Source organism: Akebia trifoliata, chromosome 4 (genome assembly GCF_017979445.1).
Source record: "Akebia trifoliata isolate Shusen 1 chromosome 4, ASM1797944v1, whole genome shotgun sequence".
Taxonomy (NCBI): Eukaryota; Viridiplantae; Streptophyta; class Magnoliopsida; order Ranunculales; family Lardizabalaceae; genus Akebia; species Akebia trifoliata.
Genome location: NC_141378.1, coordinates 4,228,695 through 4,244,953, shown reverse-complemented (window position 1 = coordinate 4,244,953; position 16,259 = coordinate 4,228,695). Strand labels below are relative to the sequence as shown.

Here is a 16,259-nt window from a genome sequence, read left to right as displayed (position 1 = left end):
TGTACTTTAATACACCATTCCTTCTTATTTGTCTTCAGGCCATGGCACCTTCTCCTGTATTAATTTCTATCGTATCTTATCTTGTTTTGATCACTTGTTTCTCTTTAGTTTCTTCACTTTTTTGTCTGTCTATTATTGTTTGGCTGAAGTTTTTAGGAGATTTTCAATATATATTTTCCAAAATAGACAACTTTACTGTATCCTTCAAAATGTATTTGGACTCATATCCTTGTTTTGATTGTGAAAAAGTTAGTAAATTCTATATGGATTTTCTTGCTATATAGCCATGACTGCAGGCCGAGTTGATAACATCGACAAATCAACATCATAATTGTTTTATTTGTTGTTCTTAGGTGAAAGATTTTTTCAATTTCCAACTCTATATGGTTAGTATCTCTACTATTGATCAAGAATGAATCAACAATAGGATAATCCATATTTGTCGCAATCTTGCAACATGAAGACGTGTGAATTACGATTAGAAGTACTAAAGTATTTATGTACTTAATTATAGATTAAACTATGAGTTACCAATTTGTTCTTGGTGAATCACCTCATTCATGACAATGATTATAATAGTTAGAGTTTAATCAAGAAAACAAATTTTCTAATTGACGAACGAGCTCACTGATTGGTTTTGATATCAAGAATGGAAAACGCCTTGTACTTTCTCATGCCCTTCGATTTTGGTGAAACTCAAGATGTTTATGATCCTCTTCAAGGTTATGGGATGGAAGGAGTGAACAAAGAGAAACAAACCCATCTGTTTGGAACTGAAGATTGGGGAGAGATGGATTATGTTTATTCCGATTATGGTTTCCATCAAGGGAACACTCCACAAAAAGGAGTCCTAGTGTCCAAAGATCATCAACAACAACAACAACCCTTTTCGAATTTTGGGATGGTGGATGATTTTCACTTCAATTTAGTTTCCCCACCGATTCAATCACCCCACGGATTCGCTAATCTTGACTCCATCCTAACCGATTTTTCAGACCTTGCCCAACCGAAGAAAGAGAATTCATATCCAATCTCCTTGGCATCATTAGAGCTTCTAAACAATTGTATGAGTGGGGTCAAGAGGATGAATGTGGAGACAATAAACGAGCAACACAAGGAAACATGTACTCTCGAAGATTACCGAAGATTATCAACTGAAGAAGTCATGAGAGTAGCTGGAGCCCGCTACATCCAATTATCAACCCATAATGATGATGATCTCTCCATGCTTAAGCATCGTTTTGGTTGTACCCTTTCGGGTCTCACCAATGAGGAAACCAAAGATGTGGAACTCGCTCACCTTCTTCTAGCCTCAGCCGAGAAAGTAGGTAACCAACAATTCGATCGAGCAAGCAAATTGCTTACCCAATGTGATTACTTGTCATCGAGTAATGGTAGCCCGGTTCAAAGAGTCGTATATCACTTTGCGGAAGCTCTTCGAGAGAGGATCAATCGTGAAACAGGGAGAATCCCTATGAAGGGATCGGATGTAGATGAACAATTAATGGTTATCGAAAGCACATTGATGAGTTCCAACCCCACAAGTGTAGCCTATCACCAAGAACTCCCCTTCTCTCAAGTACTTCAATTTGCAGGAGTACAAGTCATCTTAGAAAATGTGGGGTCGGCGAAAAAGGTCCATTCGATTGATTTTGGAATCATGAGCGGGATCACATGGACGGTCATGATGCAAGCTCTTGCAGCAAGACAAGGATGTCCACTTGAGCTTTTTAAATTAACGGCCGTTGGAACATCAAACCGAGAGAAGATAGAGGAGACTGGTAAGAGGTTGGCAAGTTTTGCCGAATCCATGAATATTCCTTTTTCATTCAAGGTAGTTATTGTGTCAAACATGAAAGATCTCAAGGAAGAGTTATTTGATTTGAAGGACGATGAAGTCATTGCTATCTACTTTCCATTTACGTTGAGGTCCATGATCTCGTGCCCCGATCATTTAGACTCCTTAATGAGAGTGATTAGGAACCTCAACCCATGTATAATGGTAGTTACCGAAGTCGATGCAAACCATAATTCGCCATCATTCGTGACCCGTTTCATCGAACTTTGTTCTTCTATAGTGCATTTTTCGATAGCCTTGAAGCTTACATGGATCGAAATAATGAGAATAGAATGATAATGGAAGTTAAATACATGGGTCAAGGAATTATGAATATTGTTGCAACTGAGGGCGAAGAGAGGAGGATTCGACATGTGAGGATCGACGTATGGAGAGCGTTCTTTGCAAGATTTAGGATGGTGGAGACAGAATTGAGTCACTCATCTATGTATCAAGCTAGCTTGATTGTTGAACAGTTCTCTTGTGGGAATTCTTGCACACTTGATATGAATGGAAAATCTCTCACTATTGGGTGGAAGGGAACTCCAATTCATTCACTATCCGCATGGAAGTTTTATTAAGTAAAAATATGTTGGAATTCTTAGTCCAACCTTCTAAGACTGTTTTGGGTTATTCTTTTGGGTCTTATTCATTTATTACCAAATTTTATTCTAAAAAATTCACAATTCCCAATTTTTAGAATAAAATTTATCCACAAAATAATAGAAATTTAGATCATATCCATTGGTGGTTCTTAGCTATAAACTGAGAAATATTTACTCATAGGAAAATCAATACAAGATTTTACGAAATCCCAATAGATTAATTGCACGACGCCTAATGTGGATAATTTTGTAAATTGAGGATACCCTAAATACACACGGTTTCGTGTGATTGATCGATCGATCTAGGATTTCATTGACTTGTTTGTGAGCAATTTTTTTTTCCCATAAACCGTTTAAGAATTCTTTATACTTTGTAAAAAAAAATTCATCTTTTACAAACGATTAGAAACGTAAAGCAAAAGATTGATTAGGATTTTCGTTGTAATGTGAATACATGATGTAATTACCTTTTCCTTGGCAGTTCTTTTGATAGGATTTATTGTTGATAATGAATATATAGATCTCGATGTGACATATGAACGTATGGATGTATAAAAATTTGAACCTCACTATATCATTAAATGTTTAGATTTCCTTAATGGATGGTTAGAGAGAGTAAAGCAAAAGCTTGATTAGGCTCTTAATAGCAACATGAAATGTTTGAGAAATTGGTGAAGATGTTTAAAATGTCTACAAAGTATAGTTCTAAAATTCTTTAGTCACCTCGCCTTTCGTAAAAGTGTCAATTACAATGTTGTCTCCATGGTTTTAAATCTTGTTCGAGATCGAGATGACTCGTCTAATACGTCTTAGTATCATCCACCAGCGAGATGGATGGACAAGTCAAACATATCAGACGAGATTTAAAATCATATTTCATTTTTCTCATTGTTGAACAAGACGACTCAAAAAGTATCGAAAAACTCGTTTGAGACGAGTTTGTCTCGTTTATGAACGAGACAAGATGTCAAAACGAGTTTTAAAACCATGGTCATCTCACAAACTCGTCAAAGTTGTGTATTATATTTAGAATGTATCTACTAAAATGAAAAATATATACTGTTCTAAATTTGTTTAAAGTTAAACTAACTAATAATGCTTGAATTATCTTGACTCAATCGATAACCGAGTTAACTCACAACGATTAGTGACCTAACATTTGGATGGCCTGGATTGACCACACGCTTTCTACGACTTTCTTCGTGTGTGTTCCCGTGTTCTTTATGATGGCATTGAAGTAATAATAAACAAAATCAGGGGACATTATTAAAATCTGTCAGATAACTTGGTAATTTGCTCGTCGCGGAGCTCTCTCGCTCGTTCTGATTAGGGCAAAATATTTCTTCGCAGAGGTATGTTCACTCCATTCTACCTTTTCTTTTCTCTATTATTCTGTGTTTTTTTTAGGGTTTTTTCATTCGAGAACAGATCGGAAGTGGTTCGCTCTTTTTCTTCAATTATTTATTTTTATTTTTATTTCATTTTTTTGGGGTTCAAAAATGTGATTATTGATGAGATTGCTTCACTTCCAGATTAATAGTAAAAATGAGATGGAAATTAGGGTTTCTATATCTTTATAGAGTTCGATCGGTGCTCTAGATCGACTGATGGAAATGTCTTATGTGAAATTGCAATCTGTTATCTCTATTACCTACTTTTATTTTCTTCTTTTACTTGATCCGAGGTTTAATTTCAATTCGAAAAAAGGTAACTTCACAATATGTAAATTTTGCAATCTGGGTATCTTTGATTTCTAATTTTATTCGACATTCTTCTTTTACTTAGGAAGGATCTGAGGTTTAGCTGCAAATAGACAAAGTAGTCTTATATAATTGAGCTTCAGTTGTTTGGAATCATGTATTTTATATATGAAAATGCAATTTTTTGGTATCATTAATTCCTGATTTATTTAATTTTTTTCTTCCAAAAAGTGAGTATGTTAGGTTTAGATGTCTAGATAAAAGGATTATGTAGAGGGCATGTGAGTTTGTATTGAACGTAATTTGGGTTTATTCATTTGTAGGTGTCTTTCTCTTGAAACTGCTTGAATGACCAGCGAGTGAACCTCAAATCCTTGATTATGCAATTATCTAAATACTCTCTTTGTGTAGAAAAGAGAGTCAAGTTAATTCAGGAATTAAAGATACCAAAGGTTACATTTTCGCAGATAAAATATATGATTCTAAACAACAGAAGCTCAACTATATATAATTACTTTGTCTATTTGCAACTAAACCTCAAATCCTTGATTATGCCCTCAGGTTTCGAGTTAGGGTCAGGTTTCAATGTGCTTCCTGGGAAAAGCAAAAAAGCCACCTTGAGCATAGAAATACAAAATGTTATGTTTCCCTCTAATATATAGAATAGGGAGGTGAATATTCTTATTTGTGATATACTGATCTAGATTGTGTATGATAGTTATTTTCTCTTTTGGATACATAAGTGGGTTAGTGATTAATAGTAAGTAGATGAAGACGGTTTTATACCCAGATCGTGATATCAACTGTAATTATCTTATAGACAAACGGATATATTGTTATTTGACATAGTCTAGAAAGTTTGTATTTTTTTCTTCTTATTTTTAATTAATTGCTTACTAATAAAACGGCAGTTGCATGAGGACCTTACTTGTCTGGATTCTTAATTCCCTGCCCTCTCGCCTCAGCTTTTTAAAACATTAAATTCCAGGCTGTGACTTGTTACCTTTGTTACGTATGGTTTTGAGAGTTTTTAGTTGATGAATATAAATTGCGATTACCACTTTAGATGTTATATGTTTGTATTTTTCAATTTTTTGGTCTTCCAAGATTGGTTTTTAGCTAATTTAGTGCAAAATTTCAGAATAGTCAAGGGTAACTTAGCATCTGACAATTATCTCAATTGGAATGACATTCTTTTTATTGAGACAGTGATGCAGTCCTTCATTTAATAAATATCTTCTAAGTGGACTTCTTTTCATTATCCTTAAATTAGATGGAGCGTTATTAAATGGGATTTTATCAGAAAGAAGCTAAGTGAATTTTGGTTGAAGATGGGTTTGTTTTTATAGATAGCATCGAAGCTACGTATTGGTTTATGACAAGCTGCTTCTATGAATTTTTCTGGGTGGAAAAAGGTTTATTCAAATACCTTGTTAGTGAACAATTTGTTCTGATGAATGTGTTATTTTAATTCTTGAAAGTGTATGCTACTTTGAAGTGTTATCATGATGTGCAGAAGCAAATATAGTGTTTCTTGAATGAATTAAACATGTGGATGTTGACATTTCCTTAGGGAATGAATAAGGAGACAGCTACATCTTACAACCAAAGCAGGGATCAGTCTCTGGACCCAGTGGTTTAACTAGTGTACCAGGGGGCTGGCCCCAAAACTGTTTTGGTTGGACCCATAATAATTTTATAAAGGAGTTATTCCAAGTCACTAAAACCATCAGAATCATATGGTTGAACTGGTGGACCATTCAACTTGAGTGGTTAAATAAAGTCACATATGTCTTCACATCAACCTTGGTTAGTTAACCTTAACCCGGTGGTTGGCCTTGCCACTTTTCTAGACGGCTGACCCGTGCAATTTTTAGAAGATTGGATTTACACTCAAACATGTGCAAATCCCTTTAATTAGAGGGAGTTATGGAGGAGGGAATTTCAAAATGTGGTGGTGGTGTTTTTTGTAAAAAAAAATGCTATTCTGGTTGTAAGACATATTTTGATATTGACATGTCAACAAAAATACCCTCAGCAAGTGTTTTTTAGGTCATTTTGAAAAGTTAGCAGTCTTCTCATGACATGCTTTTGTTGCTTGTAGGCTACTTGCATTCAAAAAAGAAGTTAATGGCTGGCCACAAGATTGCTCATGCCACCTTGAAAGGACCAAGTGTGGTCAAGGAAATCTGTATTGGGGCCACACTTGGCTTGATCGCTGGTGGCTTCTGGAAGATGCATCACTGGAATGAGCAAAGGAAAACAAGGGCATTCTACGACTTGCTTGAGAAGGGTGAGATCAGTGTTGTTGTTGCGGAAGAGTAGCTGTTCTCATTTCCGTTACTATTCCTAGTTCATGAATACATTTAACAGTAATTTTTCTCTTACTTCTTTTGATTGCTTCTGAGAATTAAGATGCAAAAGATCATACTTGCTTAGTTTGGACGATGACAGAAATAAGTCTCAGAACTTGAAATGTGAGAACTGTATTTTTTTTTTTTTTTTGGTGAATTGTTTTGATTGGATGTGTGCTGCTGTTAAATATTAAAACAGAAATATGATGCTTGAGAGATGGGTTCTCTGAGTCTTGATCTGTGACATACATATGACGTATATTGAGTTGGGCTTTACTCTGATTTCTTGGGTCCTGTGAAGATTTCCCAGGTTTAACTGTCAACCCAATTAGAGAATTACATTTTCATATGTATACAACTATACAACAGCAGGTGGTTGTGATCTCTGAGACCAGGTAGGAGGTGAGGTTTCTAGCTTATTAAGGAAAGGAAATGTCGTCTCTCTCGGTAGGACTAATTAAGGAAACTGTTTTAATGCCGGGACTGGCCATTGAACTGGTGAAAGAACTTCATTCGGATCAGTCAGGTTTGCAAAACATGGCTCCTATCCTTGGATATTCCCATTTTTTTTTAAAATCATGTGGCAGTGCTACTGTGCTGAACATTATGGGTTTGGTCCTTCCCCGTAGTTAATTTTGCATCATCATCAGTCTTATTAACCCTTTCTCTTCCCCAACTGTGTTTTTCTGATTTTTTTTTTTAATTTTTTTTAAAGTGGCAGAAGTGATTCTTCACTCTTCCCCCCATCCCTTTTTTTAGACGATAAATCTATTAGTGATGATACCATTGACTTGGTCAGCATTTACCATAACCAATTAACCATCATCAATTCAATTTAAAAAATTCAAATTTTATTTTAGAATACACTTTTATGAAAAGCATCTTTGGTTCATACACACTTAGGCGTCATCCGCAGTTACAACCTTCAGGTAAGTTCAGCATTATTCTTTTAAATATGACTCGAGATCACACCCCGTTCCTATAAAATAGGTTACCTGTTGGTGGCATGCTTTAGTTGTGTTTAAAACACCTTGGGCTCCCATTCAAGTTGTTCACTTGGTCTAATGAGTTCATTTCCTAAGGGACACCATTTGGTATCTTGACCCTTTCAATATTTGTCTAAAATGAACATATTCAGAAAAAAATCACATTAGGTTGTGTTCGATACCCAGTATGAGCAATATTTCTCGGGGCCACCCATGAGGGCATTCCCTCACTTGATGCATGTGATGTGTGGGTGTAGCACGTGCCTTGGTGAGGGTCTTATATGCCTTGGTTCCAATCTTAATTCATCTGGTCTCCCTAGTCGAACGTAATTCCAAACACTTGATTGTCAGAAAAAAAAAAAAAAATTGTAATAATTTGAATAAATGATTAATTAAGAAAAAAATTGGCTTAGATGATTTGTTACAACTCTGATTAGATGTATTTTATATTCAAAGTCTTAAAAGATTAAGGAAAAAGACTCAAAAGAATGTAGATAAAGATGGATAAAGCAAATATGAATTCATTTTCAATAACACAAGACTTAGTTTTGAAAATAATAAAATATGTTTAGCCAACTGCATGCAAATCAATGGGATAAGGTTTTGGTGTTACTTGTGGAAATCATGGTTTAAAATATCAAAATGTATTGACTAATAGCATTGGAGGAATGTTTCAATTTGTATCAAATGTAGTGATCAATATTGTATCAATTTTTTCATTAATCGATACAACATTTTAAACTCACCCTGGTGAATACAACATATTTGGTACGAATTTTTGCAATTTTAGACTTATATGTCAAAGCTTACCATTGAAAGAAAATGACATGTAGAAGTCCTTTCATGATCAATAAAAAGAAAAAGGATCATCCAATTGTGATTGAAGTTGGATATTTCCACTCCATGATAACTGATGAGGCTATTTCGATCATTTTATGAGATTCTCAAACAGTCTAGTAGAAAAAACTCGGTCAGGGGGTTTATTATCAATTAAAAAAATACAGGAGTATATCAAATATTCACCAAAACCCGGAGGGTATCTCAAAATTAACCAAAGAAAAAAAAAAAGTGATCCATAGCTTTCAGCTTCTGCTCTTTCATCATTGACCTCATCCTTGATCTGAGTTTTGGTTACAGTGGGCCCAAAGAGCAATCCCACGACACGTGGCATTTAATGTGTCCAGATACAAGAACATTTCTCTTCATCCGCCAGAAGCAGAGGAAATGGAGGGAAAAGCAGAGAAAATGGAAGGAGATGAAGGTGGGATGATCGTGACGTGGCTGAATAAACACCGTCTGATGTATTCAGAAGCAACCAGACACCCTTTCATCCTCAGCATCAGAGATGGCACTGTCAATCTTTCTTCCTTCAAACGATGGCTAGTAATTTACCAATTTACTACTCACTCCTCTTCTTATTACCATAATTAATTGATTGAAACTTGAAGTTGATAGATAGATGGATCATGGGTGTTCTCAATTTCATTCAATTTGCTCTTTTTTATTTATTATCCTTGCAAGTATAAATGGATATCTTTGTAGGATTTAACATATCTTAATATAAATTGGGATCAAACCCATGTTGTAAAAGGGTTTAAAAATGTAGGATTAGTTCAATTTTAGATTATAATCAGATCAATCTAGAATATAAATCAAAGGATACCCAAGTAGTGAAACTAACTGTATAAGATTGTTCCTTTGAAATTAGTTTACGAAATTATTAGTTTGTAGAATAGGAAATAATGGTTACCTCATAATTCAGTACCCATTTGTTATTCAAAGTGTTAAATTCATGAAAGAGACGATCTATGTCCTAATGGGTTTTTTTATTTAATCCACTTCTGACAAAATAAAATAAACAAGTTTGGTTCGAATGCTCTGGGTAGTCACCTTAATATTCATGCAATTTGTCCCCAGAAATTATCAACTCCTTCTCCCCCATCACCAACATTTAGTGGGGAACAAGGACCTTGTATAGGATCGGGACTTGGGATGAAAATTCAGTTGGAGCTGTTGCCATCATGTGTGTATCCATCAATAACATTTTGTTTGGAGGGAATTAAGAACTAAATTGACCTTAATTTGTCTCAAGCTTCATATGGTGAAAAGATATGCAATGGAATAGGCAAAATAATATGATGGATTTCTTTGCGAAGGACTTTGTGAAACTGTGTCTAGAACAACCTTTGAAGCTTGGACGTCGTTTGCTTGGCACAAAGATTTTATCTGTTCTTTCCCATTTTTTGATTCACACTTTTATGGTTGCTCTTCGATGCAATCCACTATTAATGTAATATTTTTTTTTTTTTTTAAGGGATTATTTTTATGTGAAACTTTCCACTATCCAATTGGTTGAAATTTCCAGTTTTGATTTAAAGTAAGAAAGAGAGAAAATTGGCAGAATACATTCATTTATTCTCTTGTGATAACCCCAAGGGGTTGGCCAAGTGGCAAGTCAAGCCTTGATAAGCTCCTCAGGAAGAGTAGGTAATGTAGACCGGTAGATACCCGAGAATGAACAAATTGAAGTTTGACCGAGGCTTGTGTTTAACACAATGTCTTTAAGACAATTTTGTTCCCGCAACTTGGTGCATACAGATCAATGAACAATTGTCTCCCAGGATACAACGATCACACGTGTAGAGGCAACACTACAATCTACACGTCTAGCGAACCGGACGTTACTGTTTGTACTCTCAAAGAATGCAAATGGAAAAACAGAATGCTAGCACGTTTAAACAACAAAGAAGAAGAAGAGAAAAATTTTAGTGAATAAAACTGAGGTCGAGATGACCTATTTATAGAAAATTAAGAGACAAGGTGTCTCTTAGGAAAATGAATGTGCATGTGTTTAGAAAAGGACATGTGCATGTGTCTCTTAAGAGACAACCCAAAGAAATCAAGGGAGGTGTCCTAAACAAGCCGAACAGGCACCCATGGTGTTCTAATGGACGGTGAGGGGTGTGCCCCTTCAAAAGAAAAAACGGATTTAAGCCCAGCTCAAGCCCAACACGAAAATTAGCAAAAGGGGCCCGTTGTGCGCACCCACGTGAAACCAAATTGACGAAATTTGCACCCCCCCTGCGCGCGCATCGTGTGCCCACACACGCATTAAGGATATTTTGGACCAAATCCTTCTTGAGCCCATGGGCCCCTTGTGTGCGTGCGTGGGCTTATCCAAGTCTCTCTCTCATATACACTTAAGTGATATAAGAAGTTCTATATAAGAACTAGACAATTTTTTTATTCCTATCCGATATGGGATTAAAGAGTTTCTCTTATAAAATCAATAATCTTATAAACCACAAACAAACCATGGCTAATAGGGGTTCTTAGGAGCCGATTTGTCATTCACCCATAATGGATTTTTGACAACTAAATACATGAAACTATTCTCTTCAATGAGATGAATAAGTTTCCAAGTGGTCCAGCCTCAAAAAACTAATGGGACCCACTTGAATCGTTGCTCAAATATCCCTACTTGGTAACAAAAATCTGGATAAAAAATATGCATTTTTTTCCAACAGGTAAAGTGTTCAAAACCCCATGAAGCTATAAATTTCTTGGGGCCACTCTCCAGGTCCAATTGACCCTTGACTCAACCTGTTGCATGTAGGACTTTCCGAGGGGCCGGTGCGTGTGATCGCGGGATTAGTCCCACCTGAAGGGTGGGGATACCCACGATATCAAAAAAAAATCTCTTGTGATATCCCATTTTGTCCTTCCTTTTTTCCTTAAAGAAAATTAAGTGGAACACTAATCATATTTCAAATAAGAAGTGCAGGGGCAGGATTACATATTTGTTAGAGAATTCATCCCTTTTTTAGCAAGTGTCTTGCTAAAGGCTTGTAGGGAGTCAGATAATGGTTCAGACATGGATGTACTACTAGGTGGTATGGCGTCACTGAGTGATGAGATTTCATGGTTCAAGAAAGAAGCTTCTAAGTGGGATATACAGCTATCAAGCATTGTTCCTCTAAAAGCAAACCAGGACTATTGCAGGTATTTATATCTTAAATCTCTTGAGTATATTGGGTGGTCATATAACTCAACATATTTGATAGTTTTAATTACCTAGATGTGGGAAGTGAAAAATCCCCCCCGGAGATATCATAAGAACTAATTAAAACAACTTTTACTGCAAATCCATTTTTAAATACTACTAGAAGATGGCATGTGCAAACACACATGTATCAAAAGAGCTTATCTATAATTTAAAACATTGATTAAAGGGTTTTTGAATATTACATAGTATAGAAGGGATATTTTTGTAATTTTGATAGGGTTGTGTGCTGCAATTTTCTTAGTTTTTGACCAAAATGACCCCCTATTATATTAACTTTAAATGTAAATGTGGGGGCATTTGTTGGGATTCAAAATTTGGTGTCGAACCACTTCTACTCCACCTTCTCTCATCATAATGGTAAAGATATCTGAAGCGTGTATACACTATATTGATATCTAACGAAAAAGAACTTGTGTCCAGGGTTCAAAATATTGGTATCATTCAGTAATCCATGAATGATATGTATTGATATCATCTACATGCTGGAAAAAGTCCATGATATGAAACGGTGTTTATTTTATGCTAATAATATACATTATACTAACCTTTATAAAATGCTAGATGAGCTGAAGTTTTATATTTAAATCAACTATACTCCCCAACAACCACATTTGCATGATAGATTCACAATTTTTTGTTGAATGATACACTAAGTTATGCTAACTAAACTATGTTAAAATGCTTAAAATATATTTGAAAATTATGATGTTTAGAGAACTAAAGCTGTCTCCACAATTTTTTTTTTTTTGGATAACCGGCTATCCCTGTAGACAATGGACTGGGCCGTATCTAGGCTTTGCCCAGTCCATAGAACATGGTCTTGTCCAAGGACTAGTCTCAGGGTAGGTGCAAGGCGCGCACATCACACGCACCAGGTAAGTGAGGGTGCGCCCTCGTGGGTGGCCCCTGAGGAATTAATGCTCAAACTGGGGTCTCCACAATGTTACTAAGATGATCTTTGAAACTGTGCTACTTTTAGGCCTTGTTCAATAATTTAAATTAATTTTTAGATATAAAATAGCTAATTAGGGTATATCAACACATTTGAAGCTTATTGCACTATAGAGGTTCAATACATTTGTAATTTTGACACAACCCTTATGTATCATTCCCTTTAATTACAATACATACTATATGATACCTTGTTACATAAGTCCCTACTTATCTCAGGAAGTAGGCATGTCAAACCTCGATCCTACCATTGTTAGTTTCAATACTGTGAAGCTTATTAGTTTGAATCAGTGGAATAATCAAAATCTTGATACCAGATTTCTCCAAAGCTTGACGAGCCCTGAAGTTGAATATACGGTTGCTATTACAGCCTTTTGGGCCATTGAAACAGTTTATCAAGAGAGCTTCTCTCTCTGTCTTGAAGAGGGCGCCAAGCCTTTAAAAGAGCTATTGGGTACTTGCCAGAGATGGGGCAACGACAGTTTTGGTGAGTATTGTCGTTCTCTTCAACAAATCGCCAATAGGCGTCTTGAGAACTCATCAGAGGATATTCTGAGAAAAGCTGAAGCAGCATTAATTAGTGTTCTCAAATATGAAGTTGGATTTTGGAACATGAGCTATGGTGAGATGTAAATAATTTTAAGTTGTATGCTTATTCTGTAAGATCTTAAATAATTTTAGAGACATAGATTGTGTAGTTAAATTGTTACCTTTCTTATGGATATAATTGTGTTTTAGCTTAAATAGCTGTTGATATGCCAATCAAAACTGTGTAGTAATAAAAAGTCTACATATTGGATGGTTGCGATTGACGGATTATGTTACATTTCAACATATTGGTGACCCATTGAATTGTGGGTCAGCATGCTTTTGATATTTTTTGGACATCACAAATGAATGGTGTATGATGCTGGAATTAATTGTGGATTCAATCCCTTGGAAGATCAATTAAGTCATTGATGATAATGGGATCTTTGCCTCTTGGAAATTTCAGACCACAATCTTAAAAGTAAGAAAAATATCAAGATATTTCCTAGGGTAGGTCTCCAATGTCAAAATAACCTGATGCGGGTCCCAAAATCCTTGATGATGCAAAAGCACCATGGGCAAATTTCTTTGTTGAAACTGAACAGTTTGAGTAAGGGACAAGAACTCTTCCCTTTTAAGGGGAAAAAAATTTAAATATTCCAGGATCCTTGTCTGGTGTGGCAGGCTCTTTCTTTACAAAATGGCAGCTGAGGTGGCAAGCCCTAGTGAATACTCAGAAACTCCCACTTGGCAAGTTTGAACAATAGCTATATTCCATGAGGCAAAAAAGAAAGATCAAATTCAATTATGCATCTTGTGTCTACAGAGAAGAGTTTTGTACTGTAGCTCCAGAGGAACTTTTGGATTTATCTTTGGAATATATACGATTTTCTAAATGTAATATCTTCCAGTTGGGTCTTACGTGGGTGTCTATGATTGGTTCTCATTTTGATAAGAAATGTGTGTAACACAAGGCTTGGAGACCTCAATCAAATTCCTTATTATCATCTCATCTTAACATATTCATCCTTGCAACATTGCAACAACAACAACAACAATACTACAATGGCAACAACACTAGCTGGTGTGAGTTTCTCTCCCACTAGGGTGGTTGCCAAGGCAGACTCACCACCCAAGACCCACACCTTTAAGCCTCTATGCTTGAACCTTCATCCATGGAGGGTGAATCATTTCAAAGGTGCTCGTATCAACGTCCGAACCATGGCTACTGCACCCGAAAGCCTCTCCGAGAGCATCAAGGAAGCTCAAGAGACGTGCGCTGAAAACCCGGTAAGCGGAGAGTGTGCGGCTGCATGGGACACTGTGGAGGAGATAAGTGCAACAAAGAGCGACCAACGACTCAAGAAGAAGGAAACGGATCCATTAGAGGAGTATTGCAAGGACAACCCCGAGACCAAGGAGTGTCGCACCTTCGACGATTGACAGTTTTCTGTTAATTTTCGGGTTGGGTGTGTTGCTTCGTATTTTCCTAAGTCTTTGTCTGATATAAGTTATGAATTAAAACCTTAAAATGCAAACTTATATCTTAGTGGATATAGACATCTTTTGTTTAATAGATATTAATTTTATTTAATGTTTTTCTTTTGCTTGTGCTTGCAATTATCTTCATCATCATCATCATCAAAATCTTCTTCTTCTATTTAAGTTTAACCAAACCCAACATTTATTACTTGAGAGGAGATTTTTATTCTGAGTTTTTGACAAATCTTTGGGACAAGGCTTTGATGATGATATTTGTCTCCAAAAGTGGGATAGCTGTGAAGATGTGTGGATAATTATGTGCACCCACCTTGGGGTGCATCTTTTGATCATCAAGAAACTCATTTCAGGTTGTTGTCCACGTAACGTAGGATTCACTTTCAACTCCATATCTTTGGTATAAGGCTTTGTTGTTGTTGTTTATTATACATAACCACTTCATTAGATTTTACCTTCTATTTTAAGGGGCACTTACATGCTAGCTGCATCACTAATTGAGGATTAAAACCTAATATTCGATTGATTAGGAGTGAGTTTATATTTACTTTCAGTCTCCATCTAAGTTCTTTTGGGTCTTTCCTTCTCGCTCTTTTAGGACCTACAACTTGAATATATTTCTTCCAAGTGGTTATATAAAAACTCTTATTCTTCATCTGAGTTGTGAGACAATGTTGGACAATTCAAATATAAATCAATCGGTCATGGTATGACAATTTTCTTTCACCAAAATATGGTGCTCTAATATTACAAATTACATCGAAAGTTGACCTAAAAATAGAATTGAGCTTTTGTGAAGATCTACAGCATAGTAGGGATGATATATTGCATGTACATTAAAAGAAAACGAAAAAAGTATGATGGACTACATTAGTGTGGGCCTCAATAGGAAGTACATTTAGATGGACTCAGATTCCAAGCTCTCATGCCCTGCCTCTTCTTGTGTTCTCAAGCACATTAGCGTAGCAATTCCTTACTGTCGACCATATCTTAATTCATTGCACATTCTCTCATCAAATTTGGTCAATATTCCTTGGTCTTTTCTGTATTCATTGGGTCATTCCTTGTAGTTTCTCTATGTTGTTAGAAGGGTGGGCTAATAATGTTTTCTCTTCCAGAAAAAGAATCTTGTGGGCTATTCTTCCCTCGGCTATTGCTTGGGGGGTGTGGAATGAAGAAATCACAGGGTGTTTAACAATAAAATGAGAAGCTCTCACGGCATATTCTTGGAAATCTTGGGGTGGTTATATCTTTGGGCGAAGCAAAACATAGATTTCAAGGGGATAACGTTTGACGACTTCGTTTTTAGATGGAACTCTTTATGCAGTCTTTAATGCTTTAATTTTTCTCTTTTTGATTTGTTGTTTTTTGAGAGGCTTCCTCGGCCTCCTTGTACTTTGTTTTATCTCTATCAATATATTACACTTATCAAAAAAAAAAAAATTTCTTTTTCCAAACCTGCAACTGGGATTACAAAGGAAAATACATCAGAGTACCTCCACCAAGGCACAACCTTTGGCCTCCCACTAGAGGAATATATATTTCAGCACCTGAATGTGAAATATCGAATATAGATGAAGATAATGACCGTGAATGTATGAGATGAGGCATTTATTATGATAATGATGATTTATGATCCAAGATAGCTCTCATCATGAAACTCCATACCCACTAAACACATTAAATTTTACATTCATGAAGAGGTAGTTTGCTTGAAAGATGGACCACCGAACCT

General features: G+C 35.9%; 3 protein-coding genes and 1 pseudogene across 6 annotated transcripts; all 4 read left to right on the top strand.

Moving 5' to 3' along the window:
- The first annotated feature begins 649 nt into the window (after positions 1-649).
- Positions 650-2,418, top strand: LOC147403112 (DELLA protein RGL1-like; annotated as a pseudogene).
- Positions 2,419-3,662: 1,244 nt separating this feature from the next.
- LOC147403111 (cytochrome c oxidase subunit 5C) lies at positions 3,663-6,726 on the top strand. 4 transcript variants are annotated; one of them, XM_086438572.1, is made up of 2 exons: positions 3,663-3,794; positions 6,247-6,726. In XM_086438572.1, the coding sequence occupies exon 2, from the start codon at positions 6,273-6,275 to the stop codon at positions 6,465-6,467; it is 195 nt and encodes a 64-aa protein (XP_086294698.1). In that variant the 5' UTR covers positions 3,663-3,794; positions 6,247-6,272; the 3' UTR covers positions 6,468-6,726. The 4 variants fall into 4 exon arrangements, with proteins under 4 accessions (XP_086294698.1, XP_086294700.1, XP_086294699.1 ...); XM_086438574.1 differs by lacking the exon at positions 3,663-3,794 and adding an exon at positions 3,858-3,880; XM_086438573.1 differs by lacking the exon at positions 3,663-3,794 and adding an exon at positions 4,713-4,813.
- A 1,135-nt stretch (positions 6,727-7,861) lies between these two features.
- Positions 7,862-13,219, top strand: LOC147403110 (heme oxygenase-like, multi-helical). The gene is made up of 3 exons (XM_086438569.1): positions 7,862-8,865; positions 11,267-11,484; positions 12,817-13,219. The coding sequence occupies exons 1-3, from the start codon at positions 8,707-8,709 to the stop codon at positions 13,130-13,132; spliced, it is 693 nt and encodes a 230-aa protein (XP_086294695.1). The 5' UTR covers positions 7,862-8,706; the 3' UTR covers positions 13,133-13,219.
- An 803-nt stretch (positions 13,220-14,022) lies between these two features.
- CP12-1 (CP12 domain-containing protein 1) lies at positions 14,023-14,621 on the top strand. The gene has a single exon (XM_086438570.1). The coding sequence runs from the start codon at positions 14,093-14,095 to the stop codon at positions 14,468-14,470; it is 378 nt and encodes a 125-aa protein (XP_086294696.1). The 5' UTR covers positions 14,023-14,092; the 3' UTR covers positions 14,471-14,621.
- The last annotated feature ends 1,638 nt before the right edge of the window (positions 14,622-16,259 follow it).

Coding starts and splice junctions, on each gene's coding strand:
- LOC147403111 (XM_086438571.1), top strand. CDS start 5,518: ATGACAAGCTGCTTCTATGAATTTTTCTGGGTGGAAAAAG. Junction 5,558..6,246: donor ATTTTTCTGGGTGGAAAAAG/GTTTATTCAAAT, acceptor TGTTGCTTGTAG/GCTACTTGCATTCAAAAAAG.
- LOC147403110 (XM_086438569.1), top strand. CDS start 8,707: ATGGAGGGAAAAGCAGAGAAAATGGAAGGAGATGAAGGTGGGATGATC. Junction 8,866..11,266: donor CTTCCTTCAAACGATGGCTA/GTAATTTACCAA, acceptor TAAGAAGTGCAG/GGGCAGGATTACATATTTGT. Junction 11,485..12,816: donor GCAAACCAGGACTATTGCAG/GTATTTATATCT, acceptor TCTTGATACCAG/ATTTCTCCAAAGCTTGACGA.
- CP12-1 (XM_086438570.1), top strand. CDS start 14,093: ATGGCAACAACACTAGCTGGTGTGAGTTTCTCTCCCACTAGGGTGGTT.